The sequence below is a fragment of the Salvelinus alpinus genome, chromosome 21 (genome assembly GCF_045679555.1).
Source record: "Salvelinus alpinus chromosome 21, SLU_Salpinus.1, whole genome shotgun sequence".
Taxonomy (NCBI): domain Eukaryota; kingdom Metazoa; phylum Chordata; class Actinopteri; order Salmoniformes; family Salmonidae; genus Salvelinus; species Salvelinus alpinus.
This window is the reverse complement of record NC_092106.1, coordinates 33798933-33814893: the sequence shown is the minus strand read 5'-3', so window position 1 is coordinate 33814893 and position 15961 is coordinate 33798933. Positions and strand designations below refer to the sequence as shown.

General features: G+C 47.6%; 1 protein-coding gene across 2 annotated transcripts in view; it reads left to right on the top strand.

The window, feature by feature from the left end:
- The window catches only part of LOC139548271 (platelet-derived growth factor D-like), a 69696-nt gene extending 55964 nt beyond the window's left edge, over positions 1-13732 (top strand). For both annotated transcript variants that reach the window (XM_071357836.1, XM_071357835.1), the window contains 2 exons: positions 9955-10169; positions 13217-13732. In XM_071357836.1, coding sequence (XP_071213937.1) covers positions 9955-10169; positions 13217-13351 — 350 coding nt within the window. In that variant the 3' untranslated portion in view covers positions 13352-13732. The remainder of the gene's footprint in view (positions 1-9954; positions 10170-13216) is intronic.
- The last annotated feature ends 2229 nt before the right edge of the window (positions 13733-15961 follow it).

The window sequence follows — 15961 nt, the reverse complement described above, 5'->3', positions numbered from 1 at the left end:
CCAGACGCATCACTGTGTTCAACAGACTGGACCAGACGCATCACTGTGTTCAACAGACTGGACCAGACGCATCACTGTGTTCAACAGACTGGACCAGACGCATCACAGTGTTCAACAGACTGGACCAGACACATCACTGTGTTCAACAGACTGGACCAGACGCATCACTGTGTTCAACAGACTGGACCAGACGCATCACTGTGTTCAACAGACTGGACCAGACACATCACTGTGTTCAACAGACTGGACCAGACGCATCACTGTGTTCAACAGACTGGACCAGACATATCACTACACTGTGTTCAACAGGCTGGAACAGACACATCACTGTGTTCAACAGACTGGACCAGACGCATCACTGTGTTCAACAGACTGGACCAGACGTATCACTGTGTTCAACAGACTGGACCAGACGCATCGCTGTGTTCAACAGACTGGACAAGACACATCACTGTGTTCAACAGACTGGACCAGACACATCACTGTGTTCAACAGACTGGACCAGACACATCACTGTGTTCAACAGACTGGACCAGACGCATCACTGTGTTCAACAGACTGGACCAGACGCATCACTGTGTTCAACAGACTGGACCAGACGCATCACTGTGTTCAACAGACTGGACCAGACGCATCACTGTGTTCAACAGACTGGACCAGACGCATCACTGTGTTCAACAGACTGGACCAGACGCATCACTGTGTTCAACAGACTGGACCAGACGCATCACTGTGTTCAACAGACTGGACAAGACACATCACTGTGTTCAATAGACTGGACCAGACACATCACTACACTGTGTTCAACAGGCTGGGCCAGACACATCACATCACTGTGTTCAACAGACTGGACAAGACACATCACTGTGTTCAATAGACTGGACCAGACACATCACTACACTGTGTTCAATAGACTGGACCAGACACATCACTACACTGTGTTCAACAGGCTGGGCCAGACACATCACATCACTGTGTTCAACAGACTGGACAAGACACATCACTGTGTTCAATAGACTGGACCAGACACATCACTACACTGTGTTCAATAGACTGGACCAGACACATCACTACACTGTGTTCAACAGGCTGGGCCAGACACATCACATCACTGTGTTCAACAGACTGGACAAGACACATCACTGTGTTCAATAGACTGAACCAGACACATCACTACACTGTGTTCAACAGGCTGGGCCAGACACATCACATCACTGTGTTCAACAGACTGGACAAGACACATCACTGTGTTCAATAGACTGGACCAGACACATCACTACACTGTGTTCAACAGGCTGGGCCAGACACATCACATCACTGTGTTCAACAGACTGGACAAGACACATCACTGTGTTCAATAGACTGGACCAGACACATCACTACACTGTGTTCAACAGGCTGGGCCAGACACATCACATCACTGTGTTCAACAGACTGGACCAGACGCATCACTGTGTTCAACAGACTGGACCAGACGCATCACTGTGTTCAACAGACTGGACCAGACGCATCACTGTGTTCAACAGACTGGACCAGACGCATCACTGTGTTCAACAGACTGGACCAGACGCATCACTGTGTTCAACAGACTGGACCAGACACATCACTGTGTTCAACAGACTGGACCAGACACATCACAGTGTTCAACAGACTGGACCAGACGCATCACTGTGTTCAACAGACTGGACCAGACGCATCACTGTGTTCAACAGACTGGACCAGACGCATCACTGTGTTCAACAGACTGGACCAGACGCATCACTGTGTTCAACAGACTGGACCAGACATATCACTACACTGTGTTCAACAGGCTGGACCAGACGCATCACTGTGTTCAACAGACTGGACCAGACGCATCACTGTGTTCAACAGACTGGACCAGACGCATCACTGTGTTCAACAGACTGGACCAGACGCATCGCTGTGTTCAACAGACTGGACCAGGCACATCACTGTGTTCAACAGACTGGACAAGACACATCACTGTGTTCAACAGACTGGACCAGACACATCACTGTGTTCAACAGACTGGACCAGACACATCACTGTGTTCAACAGACTGGACCAGACGCATCACTGTGTTCAACAGACTGGACCAGACGCATCACTGTGTTCAACAGACTGGACCAGACGCATCACTGTGTTCAACAGACTGGACCAGACGCATCACTGTGTTCAACAGACTGGACCAGACGCATCACTGTGTTCAACAGACTGGACCAGACGCATCACTGTGTTCAACAGACTGGACAAGACACATCACTGTGTTCAATAGACTGGACCAGACACATCACTACACTGTGTTCAACAGGCTGGGCCAGACACATCACATCACTGTGTTCAACAGACTGGACAAGACACATCACTGTGTTCAATAGACTGGACCAGACACATCACTACACTGTGTTCAATAGACTGGACCAGACACATCACTACACTGTGTTCAACAGGCTGGGCCAGACACATCACATCACTGTGTTCAACAGACTGGACAAGACACATCACTGTGTTCAATAGACTGGACCAGACACATCACTACACTGTGTTCAAAAGGCTGGGCCAGACACATCACATCACTGTGTTCAACAGACTGGACAAGACACATCACTGTGTTCAATAGACTGGACCAGACACATCACTACACTGTGTTCAACAGGCTGGGCCAGACACATCACATCACTGTGTTCAACAGACTGGACCAGACGCATCACTGTGTTCAACAGACTGGACAAGACACATCACTGTGTTCAACAGACTGGACCAGACACATCACTACACTGTGTTCAACAGGCTGGGCCAGACACATCACATCACTGTGTTCAACAGACTGCACAAGACACATCACTATGTTCAATAGACTGGACCAGACACATCACTACACTGTGTTCAACAGGCTGGGCCAGACACATCACATCACTGTGTTCAACAGACTGGACCAGACACATCACTGTGTTCAATAGACTGGACCAGACACATCACTACACTGTGTTCAACAGGCTGGGCCAGATACATCACTGTGTTCAACAGACTGGACCAGATACATCACTGTGTTCAACAGACTGGACCAGACACATCACTGTGTTCAACAGACTGGACCAGACGCATCACTGTTCAACAGACTGGACCAGACGCATCACTGTTCAACAGACTAGACCAGACACATCACATCACTGTGTTCAACAGACTGGACCAGATACATCACATCACTGTGTTCAACAGGCTGGGCCAGACACATCACATCACTGTGTTCAACAGACTGGACCAGACACATCACTGTGTTCAACAGACTGGACCAGACGCATCACTGTGTTCAACAGACTGGACAAGACACATCACCGTGTTCAACAGACTGGACCAGACACATCACTACACTGTGTTCAACAGACTGGACAAGACACATCACTGTGTTCAATAGACTGGACCAGACACATCACTGTGTTCAACAGACTGGACCAGACACATCACTACACTGTGTTCAACAGACTGGACCAGACACATCACATCACTGTATTCAATAGACTGGACCAGACACATCACTACACTGTGTTCAACAGGCTGGGCCAGACACATCACATCACTGTGTTCAACAGACTGGACCAGACGCATCACTACACTGTGTTCAACAGACTGGACCAGACGCATCACTACACTGTGTTCAACAGACTGGACCAGGCACATCACATCACTGTGTTCAACAGGCTGGACCAGACACATCACTGTGTTCAACAGACTGGACCAGACACATCACGGTGTTCAACAGACTGGACCAAACACATCACATCACTGTGTTCAACAGACTAGACCAGATACATCACATCACTGTGTTCAACAGACTGGACCAGACACATCACTGTGTTCAACAGACTGGACCAGACACATCACGGTGTTCAACAGACTGGACCAGACACATCACGGTGTTCAACAGACTGGACCAGACACATCACTGTGTTCAACAGACTGGACCAGACACATCACGGTGTTCAACAGACTGGACCAGACACATCACTGCGTTCAACAGACTGGACCAGACACATCACTGTGTTCAACAGACTGGACCAGACACATGACATCACTGTCGCTCGCCTCATTCTCTATCTTGTCCCTCATTTCTTCATCACACTCGTATCACACTTGTTATTATTTTCTTTCTCCTTCTTCTCTCGCTCTTTCCATCTTTTTCTCTCTCCACCTGAGGGATCTCCTGTTCCTGAGTGAATAGTTGGGCTTGACTAAGACTCCAACTACTGTCAGCCGCTCCTATGTGTGTGTGTTGAGTTTGTGTCTCCATACAAAGCTTACTGTGTGTTTGTGTGTAAGTTTATGTATCTCCATACAGAGCTTACTGTGAACATATGTGTTTGTGTAAAAGTGTGTGTTTGTGAATATAGGTTTTTTCATGTGTCTGTGTCTGTGTGCGACTGTGCGTGTGTGTGCATCTGTGCATGTGTGTGCATCTGTATGTGTGTGCGCACGAGTGTGTCATCTGTGAGCGTTTGTGCATCTGTGTGCGCGCATGTGTGTGTGTGTGTGTTTCTGTGCGTGTGTGTGTCTGTGCATATGTCTGTGTGTGCGTCTGTACGCATCTGTGTGCGCATCTGTATGCGTGCGTGTGTGTGTTCATCTGTGTGTGTATGCGTGCGCATCTGTGCATGTAGTGTGTGTGTGCGTCATCTGTGTGTGTGCGCATCTGTGTGTGTTTCTGTGCGTGTGTGTGCTTGTGCCTGTGTGTTTGTGCGTCTGTGTGTGTGTGTGCGCGCATCTGTTTGTGTGTGCGAGTTTGCATCTGTGTGCGTGTTTGTGCATCTGTGTGTGTGCATCTGTGTGCATGTATTTTTGCATGTGTGTGTGTGTGTGTGTGTGTTTTTCCGTGTGCGTCTGTGTGTGTTTATCTGTGTGCGTGTGCGTGTGTGTTTGCATCTCTCTCTCTCTCTCTCTGTGTGTTTGTGTGTCTTTGGTAAGATGGCGCCAATACACATGGCAGATCTGATTCTAGCTCATTAGCAACTTTGCAGTATTTTATTTTTTTGTGTGTTATTTCTTATAGTATGTGCCCTGAACGTTTTTTGTGTTATTACATACAGTCGGAAATAACTTCTGGATATCAGAGCGGTGGTAACTCACCGGCATTACTACCAGAAAATGCACCTTCCCGAATTAGATCCTTTGTTTGTACTCTCCAAGGCAATTTAACTTATCCCAGAGGCTGCTCCAATATGCCACCGGCGGAGAAAAGGTATTCGAAGTGGACTTCTCGTCTGACTCAGGTGGTGTGTACACCATCCACCGCTTCTGATTATATTACTCGCTAATGTTGTCTCTGGACAATAAAGTAGATGAGGTCAGGGCAAGGATCTGCTTCTAGAGAGACATCAGGGACTTTAACATACTCTGTTTCACGGAATTATGGCTCTCTCCGGATATACTGTCCCGGTCCATACAGCCAGCTGGGTTCTCAGTCCATCTCTCTCCAGATATGCTTTCCCCGTCCATACAGCCAGCTGGGTTCTCAGTCCATCTCTCTCCAGATATGCTGTCCCTGTCCATACAGCCAGCTGGGTTCTCAGTACATCGTGCAGATAGGAATAACAAGCTTTCTGGGAAGAAGAACAGAGGAGATGTATGTTTCATGATTAACTGCTCATGGTGTGATTGTGGAAACGTACAGAAACTCAAGTTCTTTTGTTCTCCCGATCTGGAATATCTCACCATCAAATGCCGACTGTTTTACCTCCCAAGATAATGTTCTTTGGTTATCGTCACAGCTGTGTATAATCCCCCTCAACCCGATACCACGACGACCCTCAAGGAACTACACTGGACTTTGTGCAAACTGGAAACCACATATCCTGAGGCTGCATTTATTGTAGGACTTTAACAAAGCAAATCTGAGGAAACGCTACCAAAGTTCTATCAACACATTGCCTGTAGTACTCGCACTTCAAAAACTCTTGACCATTGTTACTCTCCCTTCCGGGATGGCTATAAGGCCCTCCCCTGCCCTCCCTTCAGCAAATCAGATCACCATTCTGCTCCTCCCTTCCTGTAGGCAGAAACTCAAACAGGAAGTTCCCATGCTAAGGTATATTCAATGCTGGTCTGACCAATCAAAATCCATCCTTCAAGATTGTTTTGATCACGCCGACTGGAATATGTTCCGGGTTGGTTCTGAGAATAACATTGACATATACACTGACACGGTGTCTGAGTACATCAGGAAGTGCATAGGTTATGTTCCTACTGTGACTATTAAAACCTACCCAAACCAAAAAACATGGATAGATGTCAGCATTCACGCAATACTGAAAGTGCAAAACACCGCATTTAACCACGGCAAGGTGACTGGGAATATCGTCGAATACAAAGGGTAAGGCAATCAAACAGGGAAAAAGGTCAGTGCAGAGACAGACAGTCGCGGACTGCAAAGGGAAAACCAGCCATGTTGCGGACACCGACGTCTGCTTTGAGGATAACACAGTGCCACCGACACGGGCCGCTCCCGAGGACTGTGGGCGCTCGTTCTAAATGGCCGATGTGAGTAAGACATTTAAGCATGTTAACCCTCGCATGGCTGCCGGCCCAGATGGCATCCCTAGCCACGTCCTCTGAGCATTCGCAGACCAGCTGGCTGGAATGTTTACAGACATATTCAATCTCTCCCTATCCCAGTCTGTTGTCCCCACTTGCTTCAAGATGTCCACTATTGTTCCTGTAACCAAGAAAGCTAAGGTAACTGAACTAAACTATCACCCCGTAGCACTCACTTCTGTCATCATGAAGTGCTTTGAGAGGCTAGTAAGGTTCATATCACCTCCACCTTACCTGTCACCCGAGACCCACTTCAATTTGCATACCGCCCCAACAGATCCACAGACGATGCAATCGTCATCGCACTGTACACTTCCCTATCCCATCTGGACAAGAGGAATACCTATGTAAGAATGTTCTTCATTGATTACAGCTCAGCCTTCAACATCATAGGACCCTCCAAGCGCATTAAGTTTGGGGCCCTGGGTCTGAACCACACCCTGAGCAACTAGGTCCTGAACTTCCTGATGGGTCTTCCCCAGGTGTTGAAGGTAGGAAACTATCTCTCTCTACGCTGGCCCTCAACACAGGGGCCCCACAAGGGTGCGTGCTCAGCCCCCTCCTGTACCCCCTGTTCACCCATGACTGCGTGACTACACACTCCTCCAACTCAATCATCAAGTTTGCAGACGACACAACAGTACTAGGCCTGATTACTGACAATGACGAGATAGCCTGTGTGTGTGTGTGTTTATAAATGTATATATATATATTATTTATATTTAACAGTATAAAAAATATTGGACACAGCCACTCATTCAAGCGTTTTTCCTTATTTTTACTTTTTTCTCCATTGTAGAATTATAGTGAAGACATCAAAACTATGAAATCGTGTAGTAACCAAAAAGTGTTAAACAAATCAAAATATATGTTTTGTTTCTAACCGCCTTGTCTTTGTGAGACACAAAGAAGGTGAAGGATGATCTCTGCATGTGTGGTTACCACCGTGAAGCATGGAGGAGGTGTGATGGTGTGGGGGTGCTTTGCTGGTGACACTGTCAGTGATTTATTTAGAATTCAAGGCACACTTAACCAGCATGGCTACCTCAACATTCTGCAGCGATACGCCGTCCCATCTGGTTTGCGCCACAATCATTTGTTTTTCAACTGGACAATGACCCAACACACCTCCAGACTGTGTAAGGACTAATTGACCAAGAAGGAGAGCGATGGAGTGCTGTATCAGATGACCTGGCCTCTACAATCACCCGACCTCAACCCAATTGAGATGGTTTGTGATGAGTTGGACCGCAGAGTAAAGGAAAAGCACACATGGGAACTCCTTCAAGAACCCCTTAAAGCTGGTTGAAAGAATGACAAGAGTGTGCAAAGCTGTCATCAAGACAAAGGGTGGCTACTTTGAAGAATATAAAATATATTTTGACTTGTTTAACGCCTTTTTGATTCCATATGTGTTATTTCATGGTTTTGATGTCTTCACTATTATTCTACAATGTAGAATTTAAAAATAAAGAAAAATCCTTGAATGAGTAGACGTGTCCAAACTTTTGACTGGTACTGTGTATGTATGTGTGTATATATACATACATACTCTGACATTGCTCGTCCTAATATTTATATATTTCTTAATTACATTATTTTACATTCAAATGTGTTTATTGTTGTGAATTGTTAGATATTACTGCACTGTTTGAGGTAGAAAAACAAGCATTTTGCTACACCCGCAATAACATCTGCTAAATATGTTTATGCGACCAATAAGATTTGATCTGTTTGTGTTGCTGCAGTAGCAGGGTTGCTGCATGTCTTTGGTAGGCTTTCCCCACATCACACTCTAATTAGAAATTCAACCTGTGCAGCTGAGCAGAAATGTTCCCTAGTCAGCACCTAGCTTTGTTTTCATTAACACACACACACACAGACACACACACACACACACACACACACACACACACACACACACACACATATACTCTCTCCTGTCTCTCACTTTTGTTTTGTCCCCCACCACCACCACCTTATTGAAAGCAATCTTTATGCTCTCCTCAAGCCATGTAATCAAGGAACGCAAAGCTCAATCTCTCCCTGGTGTACAGAACCCAGTAACCCTGCTTACACACTCACATACTGACACACACACTCACATATATTTTACACTTGGACACACACACACACGATTCATTTTCTCTGGAGTGTGTGAGTGACATACTCATTCTGTTCGGAGCGCTCTCTCAGAGCCAGTATCAGAGCAGTGTTCCACACCGCTGCCTTCTGGAGATTACACTCATTCTCCTAGACCACTGACACCCCTACACACACACACATGTCCCCTCCCCTGGTATGCAACATTAGAACAGTATAGGGTCTGTCAGCACGCTGAGAACATAGACCTGCTGTTTCGACAGCCAGGTCACTCACGATCCAAGGCAATTCGACATCCGTCCAGCTACCCGGGACGTATGGAGATGGCTTGAAAACCACCCACTAAGGGCAACGGTGAGCGCTTTCACCATCAAGTAGGCTTGCCGTTTGCCAGGGCGTAGTGGGCGTATGCCTCAAGCTCCAGCTACGAGGGTCTTGTTCATTTGACGTTTGGATAAACGTGGACAAACGTCGGAATATGAAGTCAAATTGGTAAAACCGTGAGATCTTGTTGGTCTCAATGCACAATTTCTCACTCTGATAGGCTAGTCGGTGCCCTCTCCACAGCACCTACACCCATCCTCTCAGATCTACATGATGAGGAGTTAGGGTTGATGATAGCTGCTACTATAGAAGCTGTTCCGTCTGTTTCCACACGGCTAAATGGTGTCCTGATTTAGTCTTCGCACAACACACATACTTACATTATGCTGCCCATAGGGCCTAGTCTGTCTGGTATGCTTGCTAGCACGCTAACCAACACTCCAGGAATAGTCTGCCTGCACAGACACACTACACATGAATTAGAGATCTTACTGTCTGTGACACAAACACACCTAGCAGACACCAACCCCCCTCTCTTCTGTGTTCTTCCCATATTCTTTTTCTGTTATTTCTTTCTCTGGCCCTGCAACTGAAAATGCCTCAGTGTTAGGAAAATACATTTTGTGTTTTAAATGGTCAAAGCACAAAACCACTGCTAATCAATTGAACCAGTTAAATTAACAACAATCAATTTTAGTTTATATTGAACCATTGATTATTGAACTATTGATTATTCATTTTATTAAGATTCTCTCCCACCTACCAGCCGCTCTATTCACCTCATCCCCTCTACATTAAGATGCTTTGTTGAAATTAAACAATGTTGCCAATACAGTTCATTCAAAGGTATTGACTGTAAATACAAATTGCAATCAGCAATCAATGATGTTCTGTCCTCCCCTCTCACTCCCTCCCTTCTCTCCCTCCCTCTCTCCCCCATAGTTGACCTGGACCGTCTGTATGATGACGTGAAACGCTACAGCTGTACACCTCGGAACTACTCTGTCAACCTGAGGGAGGAGCTGAGGGCAACCAACGCCGTGTTCTTCCCACGATGCCTACTGGTGCAGCGCTGTGGGGGGAACTGTGCCTGTGGGACGGACAACTGGAACAGCTGTACCTGCAGCCCGGCCAAGACCAGTGACAAACTACACGAGGTACACATACCATGCCCTGTTATGTAGCATTAGGAATGGCTGCGGTACGGCTGTACCTGTACCCATTGCTGTAGCGGTAGCCCAGCCAAGACTTCATATGACTGCTGTGTGTTTCGTCTTTGGCCGATGCCCAGCTCTTAGTTCATGTTTCCTTTCTTTCCTATTTGGCCGCGATAGCTCCAACTCTGCTCTTATCAAGACTGGCTGGGCGCGTACACAGACAGATAGACAGATAGACAGACAGAGATAGACAGACAGACGTTTATTTATCAAGGTCGGGCACACTGAACACTTCATGTTTCTTATTATAAACCAGCTACAGTATAATCAGAGAGGGAGGGAGACAGGCTCTGGGCACTGCATCAGCAATCAGACAGCACCGCATCGGCAATCAGACAGCACCGCATCGGCAATCAGACAGCACCGCGTGGGCAATCAGACAGCACCGCGTGGGCAATCAGACAGCACCGCGTGGGCAATCAGACAGCACCGCGTGGGCAATCAGACAGCACCGCGTGGGCAATCAGACAGCACCGCGTGGGCAATCAGACAGCACCGCGTGGGCAATCAGACAGCACCGCGTGGGCAATCAGACAGCACCGCGTGGGCAATCAGACAGCACCGCGTGGGCAATCAGACAGCACCGCGTGGGCAATCAGACAGCACCGCGTGGGCAATCAGACAGCACCGCGTGGGCAATCAGACAGCACCGCGTGGGCAATCAGACAGCACCGCGTGGGCAATCAGACAGCACCGCGTGGGCAATCAGACAGCACCGCGTGGGCAATCAGACAGCACCGCATCACCAGTCATTCTCTCCCTCCTTTTCACCTCTTCTGTCTTCTCTCTCAATTCTGTCATTGACACGTTTTCTGGAAGCATCTGCCTCTTTATGCTGCTTCTCTGTTTATGCTGTAGGGGTTTGGTGTGTGTGTGTGTGAGATAGTAATTTCCTGTCTCCTATCTGTAGCCTCCCTCTAACACGTTGACCAAATAAGATTAAGATCATATTATTTGTCAATTGTACACAAGGTCCAAACGAAGTTTGACTTCTACTTTATCCCAACCCCTCTGAAAGATGCATGTCGAGGTTGAAGCAAGGGACTGTTATATACACTACCGGTCAAAAGTTTGGACACACCTCTACTCATTCAAGGGTTTTTCTTTATTTTATACATTGTAGAATAATAGTGAAGACATCAACATTATGAAATAACACATATGGAATTATGTAGTAACCAGAAAAGTGTTAAACAAATGAAAATGTATATTATTCAAAGTAGCCACGCTTTGCCTTGATGACCGTTTTGCACACTCTTGGCATTCTCTCAACCAGCTTTACCTGGAATGCTTTTGCAACAGTCTTGGAGGAGTTCCCACATATGCTGAGCACTTGCCTGCTTTTCTTTCACTCTGCCGTCCAACTCATCCCAAACCATCTCAATTGGGTTGAGGTCAGATGATTGTGGAGGCCAGGTCATCTGATGCAGCACTCCATCACTCTCCTTCTTGGTCAAATAGCCCTTACACAGCCTGGAGGTGTGTTGGGTCATTGTACTGTTGAAAAAAATATATTTGGCACGAAGCCCAAACCAGATGGGACGGCATAATGCTGTGGTAGCCATGCTGGTTAAGTGTGCCTTGAATTCTAAATAAATTACTGACAGTGTCACCAGCAAAGCACCCCCGCATCATCACATCTCCTCCTCCATGCTTCATGGTGGGAACCACACAAGCGGAGATCATCCGTTTTCCTACTCTGCGTCTCACAAAGGTACACAGCGTTTGGAGCCAAAAACCTAAAATTTGGACGCATCAGACCAAAGGACAGATTTCCAACGGTCTAATGTCCATTGTTCGTGTTTTTTGGCACAAGCAAGTGTCTTCTTCTTATTGATGTCCTTTAGTAGTGGTTTCTTTGCACCAATTCGACCATGAAGGCCTGATTCACACAGTCTCCTCTGAACAGTTGATGTTGAGGTGTGTCTGTTACTTGAACTTTGTGAAGCAATTATTTGATTTGCAATCTGAGGCTGGTAACTCTAATGAACTTATTTTCTGCAGCAGAGGTAATTCTGGGTCTTCCTTTCCTGTGGCGGTCCTCATGAGAGCCAGTTTCATCTTAGCGCTTGATGGTTTTTGCGATTGTACTTGAAGAAACTTTCAATGTTCTTGAAATTTGTTTTGAAGTAATAATGGACTGTCGTTTCTCTTTGCTTAGTTCAGCTGTTCTTGCCGTAATATGGACTTGGTCTTTTACCAAATAGGGCTATCTTCTGTATATCCCCCTACCTTGTTACAACACAACTGATTGGCTCAAACGCAGAAAGAAGTAAAGAAATTCCACAAATGAACTTTTAACAAGGCACACCTGTTAATTGAAATGCATTCCAGGTGACTACCTCATGAAGCAGGTTGAGAGAATGCCAACGGTGTGCAAAGTTGTCAAGGCAAAGGTTGGCTACTTTGAAGAATCTCAAATATAAAATCTATATTGATTCAAAATGGCAACACTCCGATTGCTGGCTCACCTCTAAACGCTGGGGTTAAAAGAACCCTCCTGCCGTGTGTGTGTGTGAGCAAATTGTGAATATAACTGTTCTGAGGTTTGATACGGGAGGGAGGAGATAACTATTAGTCAAGTTGGCAGCAAGACTACCACCATCTCATTGTTTTCCATTTAAGTTATTTTCTCTCCCCATTTTCTCCTCTCCTCCCTTTTCTCTCCTCTCCTCCCCTTTCTCTCTCTCCTCCCCTTTCTCCTCTCCACTTTCTCCTCCCCTTTCTCTCTCCTCTCCTCCCCTTTCTACTCTTCTCTGCTTTCTCCTCTCCTCCCCTTTTCTCTCCTCTCCTCCCCTTTGCCTTTCTCTCAACTCTCTGCCTTTCTCTCACCTCTCCTCGCCCTTTCCATTTCTCCTCTCCCCTGCTCTCCTCCCCCTTTCTTCCCTGCTCTCCTCCCCCTTTCTCCTCTACTCTCCACCTTTCCTCCTCTCCTCCCCCTTTTGCCTTTCCTCCCCTTTCCCCTTCTCCCCCCTCCCCCTCTCTAGGTGTTGAAGTATGCTCCTGAGGTGGGAGGTTATTCACGGCGTCAGACAGTTCGTGTCAGCTGGGCCCTAGCGGAGGTCCACTTGACGCACCACGATCGCTGTGACTGTGTTTGTCCCTCCAGGCCACCCCGCTGAGAGACAATGGGACAGGGGGACACAGCTCTGGGACTAACTGCTGTTTATATCTCCATCTCTCTCTCTCTGTAGCACTCCACTGCTAACCACATACCAACCTGTTACAAACCTAGTCACCAACAACCATCCATACCCCCTTTTTTGGTCACTGTGTCCTGCTTCCACCCAGCCAAAACCCAAATGTACCCCACCCTCTCCACTACCAGCTCATGAACCCCCCCCCCCCCCACCCAACATGGCTGATCCACTGATGTATGACCCCCCCCCCCACTGCCCGAGCCCCCAACATGGCTGATCCACTGAGGTATGACCCCCCCCCCCGAGCCCCCAACATGGTTAATCCACTGAGGTATGACCCCCCCCCCCCCACTGCCCGAGCCCCCAACATGGCTGATCCACTGAGGTATGACCCCCCCCCCCACTGCCCGAGCCACCAACATGGCTGATCCACTGAGATATGACCCCCCCCCCACTGCCCGAGCCCCCGACATGGCTGATCCACTGAGGTATGACCCCCCCCCCCACTGCCCGAGCCCCCAACATGGCTGATCCACTGAGGTATGACCCCCCCCACTGCCCGAGCCCCCAACATGGCTGATCCACTGAGATATGACCTCCCCCCCCCGAGCCCCCAACATGGCTGATCCACTGAGGTATGACCTCCCCCCCCCCCGAGCCCCCAACATGGTTAATCCACTGAGGTATGAGTTTCAGGAAAGAAGATGGAGATGCAGAACAACACTGTTAGCCCGATCACAACCACACACACATACCCCCCCTCCCCCCCCACCCAGCAGACCCGATCACAACCACACACACATACCCCCCCACCCCCCCCACCCGGCAGGCCCGATCACAACCACACACACATACCCCTCCCCCCCCACCCAGCAGACCCGATCACAACCACACACACGTACCCCCCCCCCACCCAGCAGACCCGATCACAACCACACACACGTACCCCCCCCCCCACACCCAGCAGACCCGATCACAACCACACACACATACCCCCCCCCTCCCACCCAAAAGACCCGATCACAACCACACACACGTACCCCCCCCCCCCCCACCCCACCCAGCAGACCCGATCACAACCACACACACGTACACCCCCCCCCACCCAGCAGACCCGATCACAACCACACACACGTACCCCCCCCCCCACCCCCACCCAGCAGACCCAGGGTTTCCACTCCTCCCTAAAGACAACATTATTTATTTGCTTTTCCTGTGAAGTTCTGCTTTGTTCTGTGATGCCGTTGTTTTTCTCTCCCTCCTTCATTTGTCAAAAGAAGGGATGAGATGGAGGGATACAGAGCCAGGCCGAGTTAAAAACATTCTGTTTTTATTCCTCTCCACAAATATTCCCCCTTCCCTCCCTCTCCCCTGCTCCGACAGATCAAAGACGAATGTGTTTGGACCAGAACATTCCGCCCTACACGACGTTCCAATCATATCAACAGCCAAACCAGAAATGTTCCCAACGTGGAGAATCAGAATTGTACACCCCAAACGAAGAGCAAGATAATTGTTCACCCCATATGAAAAGAAAGAGAATTGTTCATCCCAAATGAAGAGAAAGACAATTGTACACCCCAGGTGGAAGGGTTATGTGGTTGGAATTTCTGTAATATTTTATATCTGCAATATTTGCAGGCCTTGTGTCTGAACTGCACTATGCAATGGTTGTTAGATCTATTTCGGTTTGGACCTTGAGTTGTGTAGTCTTAATGAACAAATTCTTCAAAGAATTAATCCCCAAGCATAATTCACTGAGTCATCACAATATAATCTTCTACATTCTAGGTGTGTGTGTGTGTGTGTGTGTGTGTGTGTGTGTGTGTGTGTGTGTGTGTGTGTGTGTGTGTGTGTGTGGGAAAGAATGTGAGAGAGACTATCTGTTGCACTGTATCTGTGATCATGTGTGAGAGATGGTGTATCAAAGACCTTGAAACATTCTCAGAACACAAGACCAGTCACTCCCTCCCCGCCTCCCTCACTGTGATATAGAAACAGCAAAGATCTTCTTGCTTCAGCTCTAGGCTTCATAAAGGTCCATTCACATTCCACTGAGGAGCTGGCCTCAGCCCCAACCATCAAGTCCTCAGCCATACAGACTGAAGCTCTATTAATACAAGCAAAAAAAGCAAAGCAGGGCACTGAGAGAATTGTAATTAAGCTTTAAGAAAAGGCTTTGATTAAACATGGTGAGCAGAATGATTAAATAGCTAGCTGTTGAGGAGTGTGTGTGTCACGGGTATCAGCTGGCTGAAGATCTGAAACACAGAGCTTCTTCGAACAGAAACATGTAGTGGTGAAGGACGATGCGTGCTCATGTGGACTACAGTGGTGTGACCGGCGGGCTCCAAGGTATTAGACACGTTTAGTTTTTACCCTGTCTACGTCCTGTTCACAGACACACGCGTGAACCATAGATCATGTTTTTTTTTCTCAAAAATGGCCCCTTCACATTTTACTTCCAGAGTTTCTTTGTTTGGTTTGATGTCCTTTCCCATGTTCATGTTGTTCTGATTCCTTCTGTGACTGTTCTCATTGTGTATGTCAGTGCTGACAGATATAGACTGACCACAATGTATAATACATAGC